Raw genomic sequence first — 20,591 nt, 5'->3', positions numbered from 1 at the left:
TAAAATGTAATTTATTCCTGTGATAAAAGCTACATTTTCAGCATCATTACTCCATTCTTCAGTGACATGATCCTTCAGAAATCATTCTAATATGCTGATTTGCTGCTCAAGAAACATTTCTGATTATTATTATTATTATCAATGTTTAAAACAGTTGAGTAAATTTTTTTCAAGATTCTTTGATGAATAGAAAGATCCAAAGATCAGCATTTATCTGAAATAAAAAGATTTCATAACATTATACACTATACCATTCATGGGGGGTAATCAATTCTGATCTTTGAATTGATCAGAAATGATGATAAAGGCATTTATAATGTTACAAAATATTTCTATTTCAGATAAATGCTGTTCTTCTGAACTTTCTATTCATAAAAAATGCCAGGGCCGATTTTTTTGTCCCAGTCCAGCCCTGGTGATGCTAAAACAATTTTAATGACATTGCTTGAAGACACCAGAAAAGCAACATTATATATGAAGAAGCTTGAATTTGCACACCTCTAGGGGGAAAAAAACTGAATTAAAACCCCCCCATCTGTTTCATTTAATAAACAAATGATCACATTGACCAGGTTACTGATTAACATAGCTGTGCTTACGACAAAAACGTGCTGCTTCTCTGATCAGAAATCACAAATTGAAATTGAATCGAATGCTTGAATGCTTCAAGACAAATGGGAGAAATTTTTAAATCACATTGCTTGAGTTTCCATAATATATTTAGTAATAAAGGGATAGTTTACCTACAAATGAAAGTTATTCACCCTCATGTTGTTTCAAACATGTTTGCACTTCTTTCTTCACAAAAGATAATTTGAAAAATGTGTTTTTGTTTTGTTTTGTGTTCCACAGTTGAACAAAAAGTCATAAAAGTATTGAACAATGTGAGGGTGACACTTCCCATCCCATTTAAAAAACCACCACAAATATTTTCAACTGAAATCATTTAAACCCCCCCCACTCCTGCTAGATGAAATCCCAGCAAGTTCAAACCTGGCTGGTAGTATATGTGTCATCAAAGATGAGCCAGTGAGACACAAACGATAAGATGAAAGTGAGAAGCCCAAACAGTCATGGCTGTATAACAATCATGACTCTACAGGAATCTCTTCTTGCTAATCTCTTCTTCTTCCTTCTGAATCAGATTTTTTTACAGTCACTCTGTCTCTTCGGTTCCATGATGTTGTTGTGACTTCTCGGGAATTCACCTTTTATGATTGCACAGCAGTCAAACAGCTTGCGGGAAGCATGCCGTGAGTTAAAAACACAGCACATATTGTGGGCACAAAAAAACTGAATTCTACACTTATTAAAGCCTCTGTCACATAAAAAAAAAATCCAGTGATGCATGGTCATTAAGTTTTATAATGAAGTGTAATTAACTTGGTTTTAAAATTTAAAACTAAGATGTATATTTTTATTTATATAAACTACCTCTAGGTAATGTGTTTGGATGCACTTTCTTTCATTTGCAGCTGCCATGGTTGTGTGCAGAGTCGCTGGGGATGCAACTGGTGTGTAAACCAGCATATGTGTACCCACAAGGCTGTGTGCGATAAGGGACTGATAATCTATAATGAACATGTAAGTCATTACATCATCAGCAGTGCCTTCTCTCTATGCTTTTGTTTTGATGTGTGGTGAAAATTACGTGTCTCAAACATTAGAACAGTGTTTCCTGCAGAATTATGTGAATAATTGGTAAACAAAACACATCTTACCAGTTTCTTCAAAGAACCAGGAGGCAGATTCACAAAACATTCTTAAGAATAAAATTATTCTTAATTGCTATGCATGTACTTCTTAAAGGGGTCATATGATGCGATTTCAATTTTTCCTTTCTCTTTGGAGTGTTACAAGCTCTTGGTGCATAAAGAAGATCTGTAAAGTTGCAAAGACTAAAGTCTCAAATCCAAAGAGATATTCTTTATAAAATTTAAGAGTCAGCCACACCTACCTAAAACGGCTCGTTCTAACACGCCCCCACATACCTACGTCACAATGTGGGAAGATTTGCATAATGCCGCCCAAATGTTCACGCAAAGAAAGAAGGTGTAACTTTTATTCTCGCTGTAGTATTGCTGATCCGTGCTGGTCGCTGAGGAAATACATCAACTTCGCGCTGTGGATCGCCGGAATAGTGTTCACTGTGGACCCGGGGTCGTCACATGTGTTTGCCGCAAGCCCGCCAGACGCTCCCTCGTCGAATCCGCCGGCCTTTCCGTCACACGCTTGAGGTATTCGGCCAATCACAACGCACTGGATAGCTGGCCAATCACAGCACACCTTGCTTTTCAGACCAATGAGCTTTGTAAAAATCGATGCGTTTCAGAAAGGCGGGGCATAGAGGAGAAACAATATTGTACAGTATGTGGAAAATGTGTTTTTGGAACCTTAAACCGCATAAACCCATTTCATTACACCAAATACACAAAATAATGTTCTTTTTAGCAACATCATATGACCCCTTTAAAGATGTTCTTATCTTTTTCTTCTCACACATTTTACATCATGAAGTGCTTACTAATTTAAAAATACCTTCATAGGCAGACAAATGTATTGCTATACAATCAGACAACAGTCTGACATTTGAGAATTTTTTAGATATTTGAAGAATAGAATTTGAAAACTTTTTGGTAATATTTTATATTTATTTAGAATTTTAAGAACTGCAGCTAGCAAAGAAAATGCAATAGAAAAAAACAAGCTGTCTATATTTTGTCTTGTCTTTATAATTTATTCATAGTAATTTGTCATGTTTTGGGAAATTGAAAATGTAATTGACTAAAATGCTAATTTATCAAAATTATGAGTAATTCCGGTAATTTGTTTAGTATACTTTTAAAAGAATAAAACACAAATTTCAGCTTGGTAAGGCTAACATGCACTGCAAACATAATTGTAAGTGGTCCACGTTTGCAGCAGCATTCTATTAGGAATATCACAGCTTGAGAATTCAAAGCCATGTTTCATAAATCAAAATAAATCATAACTAAACAGTTTTTGCAGTGTAAAAATATGGTTATGAAATAATTTTTTTTTAACCTGGGTATCAATTTGTAATGGTTCCTTTTATAACCATCTATCTTTATTTATTTTACTATTGTGCCTCTCTTGGTTTTCCCTGCACTTCTCACTCTTAGTGGAAATCTCTGCCCACCCTACCTCCTGCAACCAAAGCCTCTAGAGTTGCATTCACAACTGCACCAGTCACAACACACAAAGTCCCTGAAACCATGGCTCATACTAAACCTTCGACTACTGCCACGGCAATAACTGAAACTATAACTACTGTACTGGAATCATTAACCTCTTCTGCACCTCTGAAACCAACACCATCAACTAGGATTTCTTCCACTTTCAAGCCATCTGCTACGCCTACAAGTGCCTTTCTTCCCTCTTCCACAGCTGAGACCACAGTACAGCCAGCCTCCACACTCTCTCTGCTAGACGAGATCCTCTCAGAAAAAGAGCTTCTTGTTACAGATATTGAATCAGTGGCTCTGAGGGAGACAGACACTGATGTGGTTACTCTTGCAAGTTTGGCAGTGGTTGTAAAAACTGAGTTGCCATCAGTCATCGAAGCTGCTGAGGAGCAGAGGATTTCACTGCCATCATCATCGGCTGAAACCGAATTGCCACCACTAATGGAGCCAGTCACACATGATAGCTTGCTTACCAGCACCCCTCACAATTTGGCAGAAACACTGAATTTGATAAATGAAACCCAAACTACAGTTTTACCTTCAAATCCAGAACCAAACATGTTTGATTCTGAAACCAGTGACTTTTTGCCTGTTTCTGAGAGAGTGTCACCTGCCATGCCTTCAGAGAATAGGATAATCACTGACCGTCAAGAGGCTCATTTGGCTCCAGAGGAAGCTGAGGTGGATCAGGCAGAGAACGACAACGCAACATTTTCTGCAGCTACAGTCTTATCAGGGGATGGAGAATCAGACAGTGATCCCCCAGTATACCTCCATTTGCGAAGTACAGACATAGATGCTGATTACCAGTATGACTCAGCAGATTTACCGGTGAGTCCAAACATCTAGAACTGATACCAAGCCATAATTAAAAAACAAAACAAAACAAAGAAGAATATGTTTTTTTCTGTCATGCTTACAATGTAGGTTCTTAGTTTGGAATAACAAAGAAATCCTATAAATACTCTCATTATTTTTTGATTTACACTTGTATAATACACAGTACAACGTATACAGTATAGTAATTACATTACACAGTATAATAATATGATGACGAATATGTCCGGAGAAGCATAATTCATTGTTTTTATAGAGCTAATGAAACTGGAGATGGCTGCTTAGAAGCGTTCCATTAGCAATTTAAAATGGTTATTTTAAAATTCAATTTTTGTGTTTAATTAAGTGGATATCAAAGTGTAAGTGTTTTGAGCGTACTTTTAAATGACTGATTACAAGGAGTTTAGTATTTACTGTTACATAATAGCTAAATTTAGTCATTTGTTGTGTTAAATGATCAACTTTCTTTTTACTTTAACAGTCATTTTTATTTCTGCTAATAATGACAATTTGCTATATATATGTTTTTATATTAGTTTAAGTTTTTAAAATTTTAGGTTTATAAACTATTTGTTTAATTTTAAAGGGGTCATATGATGCGATTTTAACTTTTCCTTTCTCTTTGGAGTGTTACAAGCTGTTCGTGAATAGATAAGATCTCTAAAGTTGCAAAGACTATAGTCTCAAACCCAAAGAGATATTATTTATAAAAGTTGAGGCTCGTCTACGCCCTCCTAAAATGCCTCGTTTAAACACGCCCCCACATGTCTACGTCACTGTGTGGGAAGATTTGCATAACACCGCCCAAATGGTCACACACAGAAAGAAGGTGTAACTTTATTGTTGCTGCCACCGCCATTTTGTGAAGACGCCTTTGTAAAAATCGAGGTGTTTCAGAAAGGCGGGGCATAGAGGAGAAACAATAATGTACAGTATGTGGAAAATAATGTGTTTTTTGAACCTTAAACCACATAAACACATTTCATTACACCAAATACACAAAATAATGTTCTTTTTAGCAACATCATATGACCCCTTTAAAGCATTTTATTTCAGCAAGTTAAAGCATTAATTCAACGTTTTATTCTACAACAACAGAAAAGTTGGTAAAATTCTTGAACATTTACTATCTCCATCTTCGTGATATTTCTAGTTTTGTTTTGGCTTTAACATGTAGTTGAACGTTCTGAGTAAACATTGTAAATTAAATTATTAAATTAATTCAGATAATACACATTTCGTCATTTGGTCACATGCATTAATCTAATGGCAAATCAAATTATAACCCAGAAAGAAATGCAGAATTTAGTAGTAGAATGTATTAGAATTATTTTTTCTGCTTAAATTTTTTTGGTCATGTAAATCCTTTATCCCTTAAGTCCCTTTCTCCTACTCCTTTTCACTGGATGATGCGACACAATACTATAACATTCACTCTCATACATGCTTGTGTGTGTTAACATATAATTGAACTGTTTTTTAAAATCAGGCTGATGAAGGCACTTTTGTCAATTTGGGGGCATCTGCCTGCCCATGTGTGGAGAAGATTCAGGGATCCTCTCTGCTTCCTGTCCTAACTCAGAGAAAAATCTCTCTGCTGGCCCGCAACTTGCATCTCTATCAGGTAGAAATAAACAAACAAACACCCACTTCTTTCTGGATTTAAAAAAATATACATCTTCATTAAAAAAAAACCTGTTTAAACACACTTGTGCCTAGGATGAGCTGGCATACGAGTGTGTAATGGTGATTGAGGGGCAAACTGTGGTGGTTGATGCAGATGTGAAGCTGAATGAGGCACACACTTTGCTGTTTGACATCACCTGTCATGCTCACCAGGTACCACAACAATATAATTCAGAGCAGGATTTGTGAGTATTACCTGAGCATGTTATGAGGCCCTCATATTATACTCTAGTACAAAAAAGTGCACATTTTGAATATCTCCCTCATCTAACACACCTAATTCAGCTCATCTCATTAGTTGAGACTGCAAGACTCGGGCTATGTCTACACTTATAATGTTCGTTGTAAAGCATTATAACTTCTCATAAATAATTGTAACCAAACTTAAAATGCATTTGTAACCACACTTAAAATGCATGGTAGTATTTGTTTTTCATTTGTTTTAATTCAATATACTTTCTAAAGGTGTAGCAATGAATACCTACTGTAAGTATTATATAACGTATTATAACTGGGGTTACAATTATTCATGAGATCATACAATGCATTATAAGGTGCATAACAAGGCATAATTAATGCATTAAAACTGCTTTTATAATGCATTATAAAGGCTTTAAGTAAAGTGTTACCAATGTTTTGGTGGAAGAATAGTGTGAGAACTTTATTATGTCTGGTCTCCCAGTAATCATCTCAGTGAGCTATTATTACGTTTTATATCTGAGATGATTTTAGTGTTTTCTGACATTTCAGTGTGGATGAGAAATTTTGGAAAATACTCGAAAATGCTGGTGTGGGTGAAGAGCATTTTGAAATGACGTTTTGTAGATGTCGCTTTGAATTGTGTGTGACTAATGAGGAAGACATCCAAAATGTGCAGTGGTGGGGGTCCCTAGGACATGTTTGAGAAGCACTGCTCTAATATATACTGTATAGAGGTGTAGCCAGGCAGATAATGCACATGCTCCAAAATGTGTCTCGTCTCCCTGTTATTCACTTTAGTTTCCTGTTACTTCTCTATAGTGCTGTCTAAGTAAAGGCAAAAGCCCACAACAATAATTAAAGAAGAAAACAACAACTATGTAGTAGTTTTAAATGCATGTGTGTTCTGTGAGGAAAAACTGCAGTTTGCAAATATCATCGATACTCGCTCAACATTTCTTTTCTGTAGTATTTCTATGCAGACCCTGTTAGAGAGTATAATGCTATGGTGTATGTGAAGAGAAAAGACACTTTTCATATTGACAGCACTGACCTTTATGGTGAGTATAATTTTTTGATGGTCATGATGAGCAGTGTTTGTGCAAAATACACACATATAGAATTTTTAATTGCCTTATGAGCCCATTAAATACATAGCTATAGGGCCCTGGCACTTTCCATAAAAAAAAAAATAAAAATCTAAAAGGTTTTTAAACCTTTATATTGTATGCTTTTATATGGTTTAGTAGCAATAGTCATTAATTTAGTATACAAATGTAAATGTTAACTTCATCTAATGGGTTTAAATTAAGCTATCACTCAGTTGAGGCAAGCTGGTGTTAGAGAAAATATTAGAAATTAAAGAAAAATATTTGTTTGATCATTTTTTTCTTACAGTGACTTGCGTATAATAACTTAAATGGTTTAAATATGAAAAAAGATAATGGAATACCATTATTCATAAAAATTGCCTTTATTTTCTCGATTAATGTCTCCTGCTGTTGTCTCCCCTCTGTCCAGTTTAACTCTCATTTGTGGAAAGTGTAGTTTTTGGGCCTTTGGCCTGATAATCTGATTGTGTTTTTAGATTGCTAAATAAAACAATTCTTTGAAAATGTAGTTACTGAATCTCACTTTTATGTATGAATTTGAAGTCTATTTTGTCTGTATTGTAACTATGTTCTAACTGAGTTTCTTTGTGTTCTCTCTATTTCAGTGACGTTATATAACTGTTCAGTTGGGCACTTGGACTGTAGCCGCTGTCATACTGCAGATCAGAAGTACAATTGTGTGTGGTGTGGAGCCAGTTGTGTTTACAGAGAGTCCTGTTCCCAGCACATCGAAATGACCTGTCCTGCTCCTCTCATTCATTTGGTTTGTTAAATAGTCTCAAATTTGACTAATTGCATGATACTTTAGTATCTACTTTAGTAACTTTTTAAAACCCTTTAATGCAGAAGTCTAAAATTAATTTAGCTTTAGCATAGTATAACACTGACCCGCTTGTGATTGGATTGACTGAAACACATCCGAACCCTGTGTGTAAATGGGACCTCTATTCTTTTCTTTTCTCCATTCTGTTATTTCCCTCCTGACTCACTCTCTCTAAGAGAAACTTTCTGACCCTACAATTAACACACATACACCGTCTAAGGGAGGGAAACCTGTTTGCATATGTCTGTGTGTATGACTTACAATACATAATGCTGTACCATTCGGTACCTTCCAATGACATTATATTCATAAATATAAGAAATAAGTATAAATATAAGAAGAGTAGTAGAGTGTTATCAATGCCAGGGTTGAGGTTTCGATTCCCAGGGAATGCATGAACAGATTAAATGTATAACTTGAAAGTAATGTAAGTCACCTTGGATAAAATCCTCTTCCAAATATGTAAGTGTAAATGTAAATCTGTACCACCATATAAAAAAGATATCACTAAAGACTGGTTTTCTGTCCATAGGTGGAGCCTTTGTCAGGGTTGGTGGAAGGAGGCATTACTTTAACTGTTTCTGGGTCTAACTTGGGACAGAAAGCTCAGGATATCCTTCAATCTGTGACTGTTGCGGGTGTGCCCTGCACTGTTATACCACATCTATATGAAATATCCTCCAGGTAAACACCCATACATTGTGTGCAAACTTGTTTTTTTTTTTCTTGTTTTTTTCTTCTCAAATAACATTACACTTCCATCAAATGCACGTCAGACATTATATATCTGAATACATTCATATGTAAGCACATACACATCTACACTCACATTTACACGTATGTACATACCTATATGTGCCCATACAGATAGTGTGCAAACTAGTTTTAAGTACTGCCATTGACTAGATGACTGCAGGATTTGATGTGAATGCCTCAACTTGTACCTAAAGCACACTTAAGGAGTATAGTATAGAACTACTGTGTCCTGCACTTAAAGAGCATTGTTCTTTACAATATACAGTATTTGCAATTCACTTATTTCACTGATTAAATAATTTTAAGAAGTATTTGCCCATTTGCTTTGTTTCTGTGTGTCTTACACATTTGTTTATGCTTACTCTTTCTCTTTTAGAATTCTATGTACAACTACTGCAAGTGGAGAGGAGAAATCTGGTCACATCTCTGTGAAAGTGTCTGGTGGAGGCTTCGGCCTGTCAAGTCAGAGATTCAGCTACCAGGTTAACTTGTATTTACTAATAATTAGCAATATTATTATAAAAAGTTATTTACCATTTTTCATGTCTTTCCAAAAGAATATATGGTCTCATCCTCCATGGGACACAGAAGGGGAATAATCTGGCCACTGCACCCAAATATATCATAAAAGTGTTCCCTATAACTTGTAGTAACTTGAAGTCATCGGATAGCTTTGTGTGAGCAATCGACAATAATGACCATCGTTATGGCTTAAGAAGACTTTGAATATAGTGCATGTGTTGTATGGACTACTTGAATCTAATTTTTGTATTGTGCTTTTGTGTCTTTTTGAAGCTTGAACACTCCATTGCCCATATATATATAATATGAATAGTAATTTTGTACAGATAAATCACTTGCCCCTGTGCATAAAAGATGAGACTTTTGAAGCTAAAGTAGTTCTGTGGGATAAAGGTGAAGACAATATAGTTCATATTCAATTTCAGTGTGTAATGATACACTCTATACAAAACATGACTATATTGTGCTTTGACGCAACATAAAAGCGTGGCTCTAAGGTTGCACCACATTCTAATACATTGTGAATGACTAACATGATGTTGTACCCCCCCACACCCTCCCCCACACACACATCCACCTATCCCTCCATTTCCTGTTTTTCATCTGATTATTATGTGCGTTGGCATGTTGTTGTTGGTATTTGAAAATGGTTGTTGTGGAATTCCTTCTGGCTTGATGATTGCAAAAAACTGTAATTATTTAGTTCTTGAATGCAGAATTTTTTCTGATTGTATCTCTCAACCTTGCATCCTTTAAGGACCCGAAGCTGATAGAAGTTTCTCCTCAGAGAGGACCAAAGGCAGGAGGAACAACTCTGACAATCACAGGCAGAAAACTTTTGACCGGTCGTGTTACTGATATTAGTGTCCTACTAGGGAATGTGCCTTGTTCATTGTAAGTACTATGTATCACTGTGGAAAACTGTCTCCTGTAGATTGGTGTAATATGAGTATTGTCTGTGATTAGGAAGTTATTTTATGCCCTTTTTTTCCTCTGCAGAATATCAAGTGTTCAGGAGGAAACTATCAAGTGTCTGACTGGTGCTAGTAACAGGACAGGAGAACACAGAGTGACTGTGCGGTATGGAAACACTGAGCGACATCTCCATGGCAATGGCTATTACTATACCCCTGACCCAAACATTACACATGCCATACCCTCTAAGAGCTTTGTCGGGTGTGTGTTTGAGTTTACCTACCTTTATTTCATTTACATTTGTTTCTTTATCAGACGCTTTTATCCAAAGTAACTTAAAGTGACAAATAATACAACAAAGATCTTCAGGTGAACATGAAGTGTTGAAAATAAGAGTTTTAGCCATTGTTTTAACCAAGAGTACAGGTTAGAACCGGGTGGGAAATAAGAAATTTGTTTTGGGATCTATCATTGTAGTGTACTGTAGTATGAATGTCGGAGTGCAACAGCTTATTGAACAAAAAAAAAAAAGTATGATCATAGGGAACTTAGGGAGTTGATATTATTTATCAGTTACTGATTCGAAAGTGACCTGGCTGACCCTAAAATGTGCAAAAAAAACTCTGCAAGGCTGTATTTATGAACTTTTATTTTAAAACTTTCACTTAAAAAAAAAAAAAAAAAAAAAAAAAAACTACTTCTTTCTTCTCTTGAAAATCTTTAACATTCCTTCGTTTACACATTTATACAGTGGAGGGCGTGTAATTAGCGTTTTCGGCCAGAACTTGGATGTGGTCCAGAAGCCTCAGATGCGAGTTACAGTGGTCCTCCCAGACTCCATTTACCCCTTGAGTAGACGCAGACGAAGGAGAAAAAGGAGTGTAACAGATGTGGAAATGCAGGAAACAAACTGTACAGAAGACTGTTCTGTCATACAGGTTTGTTTTTTTATTTTTTTTATTTTAACCTTACCTAATAAACTTATACACTGAATTTTTTGTTTCCCCAGTTTTATACTCTGTTTCTAAACTATATTCACAGATTAGTAAACCATTCCAACACCTCTACACACAAATTTGAAGCCCATCTTCTCAATTTAGAAATTTTTCCCCACTGCTTCATTCATAAACTCACATGGACAATTGGTTGAGATTAAATTATTCATTGGAATATACGGTATAAACTATTAATTTTTATTTAAAAACCACTTATATACTATCTAATTTAATATCTGATATGACTATGGTAAGTGCATTGATTGCCGATTGTTACTTTAATGGTTCTGATGTTACTTTTATTGGCTATCACACATTTATTCTTTTATAGACTCTTTTATTTAGAGTGACCTTCAAGTGAGATTCAGAAATACTTTTAATGTTCTAAAGGAAATCTGTCTTGATTCACAATGGTTTTAAGATTGATCAAATAAAGACATTTTTGTCAATTTTTTAAAGACAGTTTTATTAAGATATTAGATTATAGTCTTTGGTGAACAGTCTCCATGGTTATGCATCATTTTGTGTAAAATACTTGGGTGACTGTCCACTTACACAGTGTTATCTCTTTCTCTTGTTTTCATTTTCTCTGTAGTTTGAGGAGGATTGCGAGGTGAAAACCTCTTCTCTGTTGTTGTGTCGGACTCCTGGTGTAGATGCTAAGGTAGTTGGTGGCCATATGCTGGTTGAGTTTCTGTTGGATAATTTGCGCTTTGACTTTAACTCTGTCAGCCAATCACCTTTCATCTATGAACCAAACCCAGTTCTGCACCCACTGAACCATCGTGATCCCACAAAACCATATCGTTACAAACCTGGATCAGTTATATCAGTGGAGGTTAGTGGGACTTTTGCTGATGTGTTTTTTATCTATTTATTTATTTATTTTACTTATTTTACTTGTCAAGTTTAAGAACTTAATTTTATGCTGCTGCTTTTAACTTTTTCTTGGACCCCTTTTCATTTCTTTCTACAGGGTGAGAATTTAGACTTGGCCATCTTTAAAGAGGAAGTAGTAGCACTGATTGGTGAAGGAGTTTGTACTGTTAAAACTTTGACACATAATCACCTTTATTGTGAGCCTCCACCCCAGCAGCCCCCTCTTTCCCTTAGGCACGGGCGCAAGCGAGAGGGAGCTGAGGCCTTTCCAGAATTTATAGTAAGGATGAAGCCAACACCCTCACAAACTGAGCTTTAAATTTCACTTACATCTTCTATTATGAAGTGGCTGTAATTTGCATTTTTTGTTGCAGATATTGTATTGCATGAACAGGGGTGTGTAATAGTGTGTCTGTCTGTTTCCAGGTTCATATGGGAAACTTGAACTTTTCACTGGGACAAGTGCAGTATGATTCTCCTAGTCACTCTATCTTTCCACTGGTGGCGCAGATTGGTGTTGGAGTGGTGGCTTCTCTTGTTGCTCTTATTGTGCTTATCATCGTGTTTATATACAGGTGTGTATGTAATATGTAATGTGAGAGAATGTGCTAAATACAGTGCTGTGAAAAAGTTAGTACCCTATGAAGAATATAGCTTTTTTTGAACGTATTTGGATTAGATTGGCATTTTACCAGTGTTAATGGATAAATAGCAATAGAATTTAAATAAATAAATAGCAATAGAATTTGATAATAAATTGCCCAGCGTAAATCGGAAAACACAGAATGCCCATTTCATGTTTGGAATGCTTACCTGCTAGCAATGAATAATGCAATAAATCAATATTGAAACATTTATAGACTGGTATATGAACTTAATTGATATTGTGTGCCCTCATGTCTCTTCCACTTAGGAGAAAGAGTAAACAGGCTCTGAGAGATTATAAGAAGGTTCAGATCCAGTTGGAGAATCTAGAGACCAGTGTGAGAGACCGTTGCAAAAAAGAGTTTACAGGTAATTTATGGCTACATTTAGGATGAGATCAAAGGATAGATTTGAATGATTTTAAATGGCTGGTTTTCCCAGAAATGAAAATTCTGTCCTCATTAATTTACCCTCATGCCATTCCAAACATTTAAAACCTTTGTTCATCTTCGGAAACACAAATGAAGATAATTGACATTCCCTTGATTGACATCATTTTTGTCTATCCATTGAATTCGACATTTGTGCTGCCGTTTACTATATTTCAAATGACATGAGGGTGTGTAAATGATGACCGAATTTTCATTTTTTTGTGGAACTAACCCTTTAAGTCTAAGAAAAGCTGTAAGCGAGGCCAAAATGTATTCCATCATTCATTCATAGTGGTAAATAAAAAGTAAATAAAATGATAGCATTTGGAATTGTTGGTCAAAATAGGGTCCACTTGTTCCACAGAATCTGAAGAGCTTAATTAATTTGAAATGTTCAATAAAGCTTCTTAAAAAGTTTAAACAAATCACAAATTATCCAGTGCAGTATTTCAGCCATCAGTTAAGTTTCTCAAACCGTTCCTCAAGAAAATCTGATCTTTAATAATCGTACAGTTGACTCTTAAACCTCCACAGATCTGATGACTGAAATGATGGATATGACAAGTGATCTGGTTGGATCAGGGATTCCTTTCTTGGAGTACCGCATGTATGCTGAACGCATCTTTTTCCCTGGGCACCGCGAGTCGCCACTTTGCAGAGACCTGGATGTGCAGGAGTGTCGACGGGCCACGGTGGAGCAAGGACTCATTCAGTTATCTAATCTCCTAAACAGCAAACTCTTCCTCACAAAGGTAGCTAAAATCCTTTTTTCCTCACTGTTGACCAAACACTCAAAGATGAGCAAACACTCTTAACACCTTGTGTATACCAGTTTGTTTGCTGCTTTAAAAAGGTTTTTTTTTTTTTGTGTCACTTTTACAGTTTATCCACACTCTTGAGAGCCAGAGGACATTTTCACCTAGAGACAGAGGATATGTGGCCTCTTTGCTCACTGTGGCTCTTCACAGTAAACTAGAGTACTTCACTGACATACTCAAAACACTGTTGAACGATCTGGTGGAACAGTATATTGCCAAGAACCCAAAACTCATGCTCCGGAGGTAAGGATGTTGCAGTAACTGACATTAGAAGTACTAATTTAATATTCATTGTTCTCAAGTGTCTGTATGACTGAGGCTTTTATTGTCTTCTCAGAACAGAGACGGTAGTTGAAAAGCTCCTGACAAACTGGATATCCATCTGCCTCTATGCTTTCTTAAGGGTGTGTATGAAAATTGGTAGAATTGTTTGGTTTCTAATATATAAATTTACCGTGGATAAAAAGAGATGCTTTGTAGTTTGCAGTTTAAAAAAAATGTGATTAGATGGTTAACAGTGTAAAATAATTGTCCAGGAATGTAATTAGCCTCTTAAAACATGAGGATGTCTTAATTAAGACTGCAGGATAGTTTAACACCGAGGTCCTTGAGGATCTGATGACAGTTGATAGAATTTTAAAATAATTTATGTGTGTTTTTAAGTAGATCATCCATATTGTATTGTGTAAATTATTATATTTCTGCTTCCTGTGTTTAGCATTCAGCTGGTGAGTCTCTGTACATGCTCTTCAGAGCAATTAAACACCAAGTGGATAAAGGACCTGTGGATGCAGTGACTGGCAAAGCCAAATACACCTTAAATGATAACCGTTTGCTGAGAGAGGATCTGGAATACCGCACTCTGGTTAGAATCTTTTAATCTCTTTATTATGACTTGAATCTCTTTATTATACCGTTTTAGTGCATTAGTCTAATTGGTTTCTGCCAAAAAGCTTTTGTAAAAAAAATGACTGAAACACTCCATCTTAGCTCACAGATTGTGTCCACTCTTACAAAATGTAAGCATCACATTTTTTGGTTACACTTTATTTTAAGGTGTGATTGTTAGTGTAAATACACTAGTAGGTAATGAGAAATATTAATTAGAAACATGTATTATAGACCTTAGTCAGGGTAGCGGCATATTTAATTTTGGACAGGAATGAAAATGTGGCTGTGAGGGATAGAAGTACAGTGTATTAAATAGATTCTACTGTTGTTGAACAACATACTGATTGTTCAGCTGATAAAATGAAAGTTGTCAGTTGGGAAAACTGTGTGATCTGGAATCTTCTGTAATGTTTGTGTCAATGTAAAGATCTGCGTTAAATTTAACATGGCATCTGACCTGACTAAGGTGTATAGGGTTAGAATTAGAATTTGGTTTAGGGTTATTTGCTTGTAATTATGACTAGTTTACTGTTATTACTGTAGTAAGTACATGTAACATGTATACTGAAGGATACTGTAAAATAAAGTGTTACCCAGTGTTTTTTTATTAAAGAGATTACATACACTGATGAGCCAAACTCATAGATAAAATGAATATTGTTAATAATCTTCTAAGAAGGTCACGTGAAGGTTGAAGTAATTTTTTAATGGTAAATGAACAATCAGTTTATTTAGTCAATGTGTTGGTGCAGGAGAAATGGGCAGGAATAAAGATCTGAGTGAGATCTGACAAGGGCCAAATTGTTGTGGAACAGCAAGACTTGTGAGGTGCTCCTGAGCAGAATTTACCAACAGTTGTCCGAGGAGGTGCAAACCACAAACTCCAAGGCTCTTTGATGGTAGAAGGTCCATGTGTCAACAATTTTAATGATGGGCCTGTGTAGATGCAGACTGTCCAGAGTGCCCATGATGATGACCCCTGTATACAGCCAAAAGACCCGAGAATGGGCACACAAGCAAAAGAACTGGACTTTGGGGCAGTGGAAGAAGGTTTTCTTTTGCATCACATTTACTTGGGGATGTAATGGGACCAGGATACACTGCAGGAAGATGACAAAGCTGGTTGAGGGACTGTGATGCTCTGGGCAATGTTCTGCTAGGAAACCCTGTTTCCAGCCATTCATATGGTGTCAATTTGACACATGCCACCTACCTAAACCTCATTGCAGACCAGGTGCACTTTTCATAGCAATAGCATTCCCTGATGGCAGTGGCCCCTTTTAACAGGATATTGCACCCTGCTACATTGCACACATTGTTCAGGAGTGGTTTAAAGAAGCGTAATGAAGAGTTAAAGTGATCTCCTGATCTCCAAATTCTTTAGATGTTAATCTGACTTTGCATCTGCGGCATGCGCTGGACCAACCAGTCCAATCCATGGTGGCTCAACCTCGCAACTTAAGGACATGAAGGATCTACTGCTAATGTCTCGGTGCCAGATACCACAGGACACCCTTAGGGGTCTTGTACAGTCCATGACTCGACAGGTCAGTGCTGTTTCAGCAGCACAAGGAGGGCCAACATCATTTTAGACTGGTGGTTGTAATGTTTTGGCTCATCAGTGTATTAATATAGAATTAACATTGTTCTCGCAGTAAGTTTCTCAACCCTGGGTTTCTGTCTTATGAGTATAATTGAAGGATGATTGTAGTACTCAGTGCAACTTATAACATCCAAGTGAAAGATATAACACCAACATGTCAGAAAAAAAAAAAAACAGAATCGGGGTTGGAAAAGGGATCACCCCCTTGTGTATTTTGTTGAACCACCTTTTGCTTTAATTACAGCCTTTAGTCTGTTGGGATATGTCTCTACAAACTTTGCACATCTAAACTTTGCAATATTTGCCCACTCTTCTTTTGCAGAACTGCTCAAGTTCAGTTAAATTTGATGGTGACCATTTGTGGACTGCAGTCTTCAAGTAATTCCACAGATTTTCATTGGGGTTTAAGTCTGGGCTCTGACTAGGCCATGCATTCTCCTTCAACCACTGTGTGGTCAGTTTTGCTGTGTGCTTTGGGCCATTGTCATGTTGGAAGGTAAACCTTCTTCCCATTGACAACTTTCTGGCAGAGGGCAGCAGATTTTCCTCAAGAATTTGATGGTATTTTGCCCCATCCTTTTTTCCTTCAATCCTGACAAGTGCTCCAGTCCCTGCTGCAGAGAAATCCATTTTTCCTTCTATCCTGACAAGTGCTCCAGTCCCTGCTGCAGAGAAACACCCCCATGACAGGATATTACCACCTCCATGCTTTACTGTAGTAGGAATGTTGTTATTTGGATGGTGAACTGTATTGGATTTCCGCGTTTGGTGTTGAGGCCAAATAATTCAATTTTAGTCTCATGTGGCCTCAGAATCTTCAAGGTGCGTTTTGGCAAAGCTCAGTCGTGACTGCATGTGGCCTTTCTTGAGGAGTGCCTTTTTTCTTGCAACCCTCCCATACAAGCCACATTTGTGGAAAATTTGTGATATTGTTGTCACATGCACACAATAAACACTCTTTGTCATAAAGTCCGGGAACTGCTTCAGTTGCTGTAGGCCTCTTGGTAGCCTCTCTGATCAGTCTCCTCCTGGCTCTTTCATCCAGTTTGGAGCGACGTCCTGATCCAGGGAGGGTCTGTGTTATACCAAATAACTTCCACGTCTTATTAATATACTTTACTGTGCTTCTAGACATTGATAAAGCCTTTGAAATGTTTTTGTATACATCTGCTGACTTGTGCCTGTCCACAACTTTATCCCGGAGATCTTTTGACAGTGCCTTGCCATCCATAGTTGATTCTTACCAAATGCTAAAGGGTTCAGATACTTCAGTATCATTGTTCAGCAAAACATTGCTGGTTTTATGGTGGAGGTGAAAGATGTGCTATTTAAACAGATTATGGTTCAGATCAGAAGCCATTGTCTTGAAGAGAATAGGAAAATCAACTGGGATATTTAAAATAAACAAATCAGTTTATAAGATTTATTACAGAATCATAGATGGATTTTTTTGTGCTTGTATAAAATGTAAATAATTAAAATGTGATTTTAAAATACTTAATTATTTCTCTTCTCTTTTTTTCACTTTAGACATTGAATGTCTTGATGCAAGGAATAGGTGTGAATGAGGCTCAGCCAGTTGCTGCCAAAGTTTTAGACTGTGACACTATAACCCAGGTGAAGGAGAAGATACTAGACCAGGTGTACAAGGGCACCTCATACTCTCATAGACCACATGCTGACTCTGTGGACCTGGGTGAGAACATTCATACATGTCTGCCCTCTCTTACCCATATCAACTGTCCTCTTTACGTCATAATCATTCATTCTTACATTCTTTGTTTGCTTCTTTTCAAACTTTATATGACTTTGACTTTACATGTGGTTTTCATTGTTCCTTGGGCATTTCCAGAATGGCGGTCTGGTGTAGCAGGTCACCTAATCCTCTCAGATGAAGATCTAACATCTGTGGTTCATGGCAACTGGAAACGCCTAAACACGCTCCAGCATTATAAGGTACAATGCAATCTTTAAAACGCACTGTGCTGTAAACCACTCAAGTCAAGTGCTTTACAAATAACAATGCCTTACAAATCTTCTTAGTGTGCAAGCCAATGGAAAAACTAAAGGTGCGGGCACATTTACAATTGCTCACTGTTGCAAAATTTTGTGAGCAAAATCCAGTAATTTCAGTAGAAATCAGTGCATTTAGGAATTTTGCATGAGGATAAAAATTTCCCAACACGTGTTTTTGCATTGGATTCAAGGTGGTCATGCAAATTTGATCAACAGAAATCCGCTTTGTTTAAAAGTGGAGGACCGAATAGGGACTATCCTCATTTGACTAGTGCATATTTAAACTAATGTACACATGCCAAATATTCCTTAGTTACATGATATATCATATAAAATATATATAACATTTTTAACTTCTATTCTTCATATATTTTTGGGATTTCAGGTTCCAGATGGAGCAAATGTAGCTTTGGTGCTGCGCCAAAGCAAACATATTCACCATGATACCCATGATTACTTTGCAGGGGAGAGTGAGTACACTATATCGCACGTAACTATGCAAAGTGTTCATGTTCACAGACACGCAACACACAGGGCTGTTTTTTATGATTGTTTAGACCAGTATTGTGTAAAAAAAAATTACAAATTAAAAGGGTACTGTGGTACTGACTATAGACTTCCTTCCACTGTAGAAAAGTGAAGTCAAAATATCCCAAGATAGCTGCTGCCATCTTTTGCTGATGATGTCATTTGAAGCCTGAGTCTGCATAGTATCAGTGTTCTGCATATACTATCGCAGATTCAATCACAAGCACACCCTCCTGAACTTTATGCAGGCTGGCTTCTCCAATTTTGATGTAAATGTGCTTCAGTCTCCTCCCGAAGCCCCCAAAAGAAGTCTGCTCTTGCCTTGTGATTACTTCACCCAGAGAAGCTGTCAATCATAGTCACACCCTATTTTTAAAGCATCAAATAACTAATTAAATCTTTAAAACTAACAATTGAACTTACATCAGCATGATAAGAACTATCTTAAAATGACAGAAACCACCTTTGGGCCTTTTTTTTTTTAAGGCTTGGCTCACCTCTCATTTGTTTACATGGAGAGGGCAGGGTTTATGACCTATACTGCAGCCAGCCACCAGGAGGTGATCTAAATGTTTTGGATTCACTTTTCTTGACATGTATAGTGTACAACAGGGCTGCCCAAACTCAGTCCTGGAGGGCTGGTGTCCTGCAGAGTTTAGCTCCAACTTGCCTCAACACACTTGCCTTTAAGTTTCTAGTATGCCTAGTAAGAGCTTGATTAGCTGGTTCAGGTGTGTTTAATTGGGGTTGGAGCTAAACTCTTCAGGACACTGGCCCTCCAGGACCGAGTTTGGGCAGCCCTGGTGTACAACATAGTGTGTCATGGCGCAGATCAGAAATATAAACAGTTGTTTGTCTTTAGTAACTGTAATAGGCAGCACGAAAAAATCTGTGTGTAAAATGTATAAAATGTTTTATTAAACATTGTGGTCTAAATCTGGGTAACTAACATTTTTATTCTGTGTTCTCTATTCAACACTTGAATATATTGCTTTATTTTATCGTCTTTCATTCTCCCTCCGCAGAGACGCCCATGCTAGAGGATGCAGATGAGGGAGGAGTGAGATTGTGGCATCTAGTGAAGGCCAGTGAGGAGCCAGAGTTACCCAAACACAGACGAGGCAGTTTAAAAGAACGAGAAAGAGCCAAGACAATACCAGAGATCTATCTCACGCGGCTACTGTCAATGAAGGTATCTTAAACGCACGTTCACACAGCCTAAAGAAATAGACAAAAGCATAAAGGAGAAGCCAAACTCATAACAGTTATGTACAACTCTTTCTAGTATGCATGGGTGATTTTAAAAAATGACCATACGCACACCTGTTTACTTGCTGTGTCTTTGTCTATCTGTAGGGTACACTGCAGAAGTTTGTGGATGATCTGTTCACAGTTATTCTAAGCACTAGTCAACCGGTTCCTCTGGCAATCAAATATTTCTTTGACTTGCTTGATGATCAGGCAGTGCGCCATGGCATTTCAGACTCTGAAACTATTCACATCTGGAAAACTAACAGGTACTAATTCATTTAGTGAACAATTTAACCATAAAAAATGCTAAAACACAATCCGAGAATAGTGGTGTTTTTCCAGTCGAGAAACTTGTGGGTTAATGCATGCCAACAAAAATAACTGTCATTGATTTAAATGTTTCTTTTTTCTTTGGTCACCTTTTTTATATTGACCTGTGATCAGTGATAAAGGGTCAGTAACACCCACCCCGCACCACC

At 36.9% G+C, this 20,591-nt stretch overlaps 1 protein-coding gene across 3 annotated transcripts in view; it reads left to right on the top strand.

Moving 5' to 3' along the window:
- LOC107691484 (plexin-B1-like) overlaps positions 1-20,591 on the top strand; it is a 64,015-nt gene that overhangs the window by 37,928 nt on the left and 5,496 nt on the right. For 2 of the 3 annotated variants that reach the window (XM_016490090.1, XM_016490089.1), the window contains exons 9-33: positions 1,145-1,253; positions 1,476-1,584; positions 3,144-4,037; positions 5,533-5,667; positions 5,763-5,882; positions 6,898-6,988; positions 7,645-7,802; positions 8,395-8,546; positions 8,995-9,100; positions 9,898-10,034; positions 10,140-10,316; positions 10,807-10,993; positions 11,646-11,888; positions 12,027-12,209; positions 12,356-12,504; positions 12,843-12,943; positions 13,540-13,757; positions 13,888-14,066; positions 14,161-14,227; positions 14,542-14,688; positions 17,848-18,013; positions 18,170-18,273; positions 18,719-18,803; positions 19,887-20,053; positions 20,218-20,378. In XM_016490090.1, coding sequence (XP_016345576.1) covers positions 1,145-1,253; positions 1,476-1,584; positions 3,144-4,037; positions 5,533-5,667; positions 5,763-5,882; positions 6,898-6,988; positions 7,645-7,802; positions 8,395-8,546; positions 8,995-9,100; positions 9,898-10,034; positions 10,140-10,316; positions 10,807-10,993; positions 11,646-11,888; positions 12,027-12,209; positions 12,356-12,504; positions 12,843-12,943; positions 13,540-13,757; positions 13,888-14,066; positions 14,161-14,227; positions 14,542-14,688; positions 17,848-18,013; positions 18,170-18,273; positions 18,719-18,803; positions 19,887-20,053; positions 20,218-20,378 — 4,345 coding nt within the window. The remainder of the gene's footprint in view (positions 1-1,144; positions 1,254-1,475; positions 1,585-3,143; positions 4,038-5,532; positions 5,668-5,762; positions 5,883-6,897; positions 6,989-7,644; positions 7,803-8,394; positions 8,547-8,994; positions 9,101-9,897; positions 10,035-10,139; positions 10,317-10,806; positions 10,994-11,645; positions 11,889-12,026; positions 12,210-12,355; positions 12,505-12,842; positions 12,944-13,539; positions 13,758-13,887; positions 14,067-14,160; positions 14,228-14,541; positions 14,689-17,847; positions 18,014-18,169; positions 18,274-18,718; positions 18,804-19,886; positions 20,054-20,217; positions 20,379-20,591) is intronic. The other variant, XM_016490091.1, reaches the window with a different exon arrangement.

The sequence above is a fragment of the Sinocyclocheilus anshuiensis genome, unplaced genomic scaffold (genome assembly GCF_001515605.1).
Source record: "Sinocyclocheilus anshuiensis isolate Anshui unplaced genomic scaffold, SAMN03320099.WGS_v1.1 scaffold634, whole genome shotgun sequence".
NCBI classification, from domain to species: Eukaryota; Metazoa; Chordata; class Actinopteri; order Cypriniformes; family Cyprinidae; genus Sinocyclocheilus; species Sinocyclocheilus anshuiensis.
Note: the sequence above shows the minus strand (reverse complement) of the source record. Positions and strands in the feature narration are given on the sequence as shown.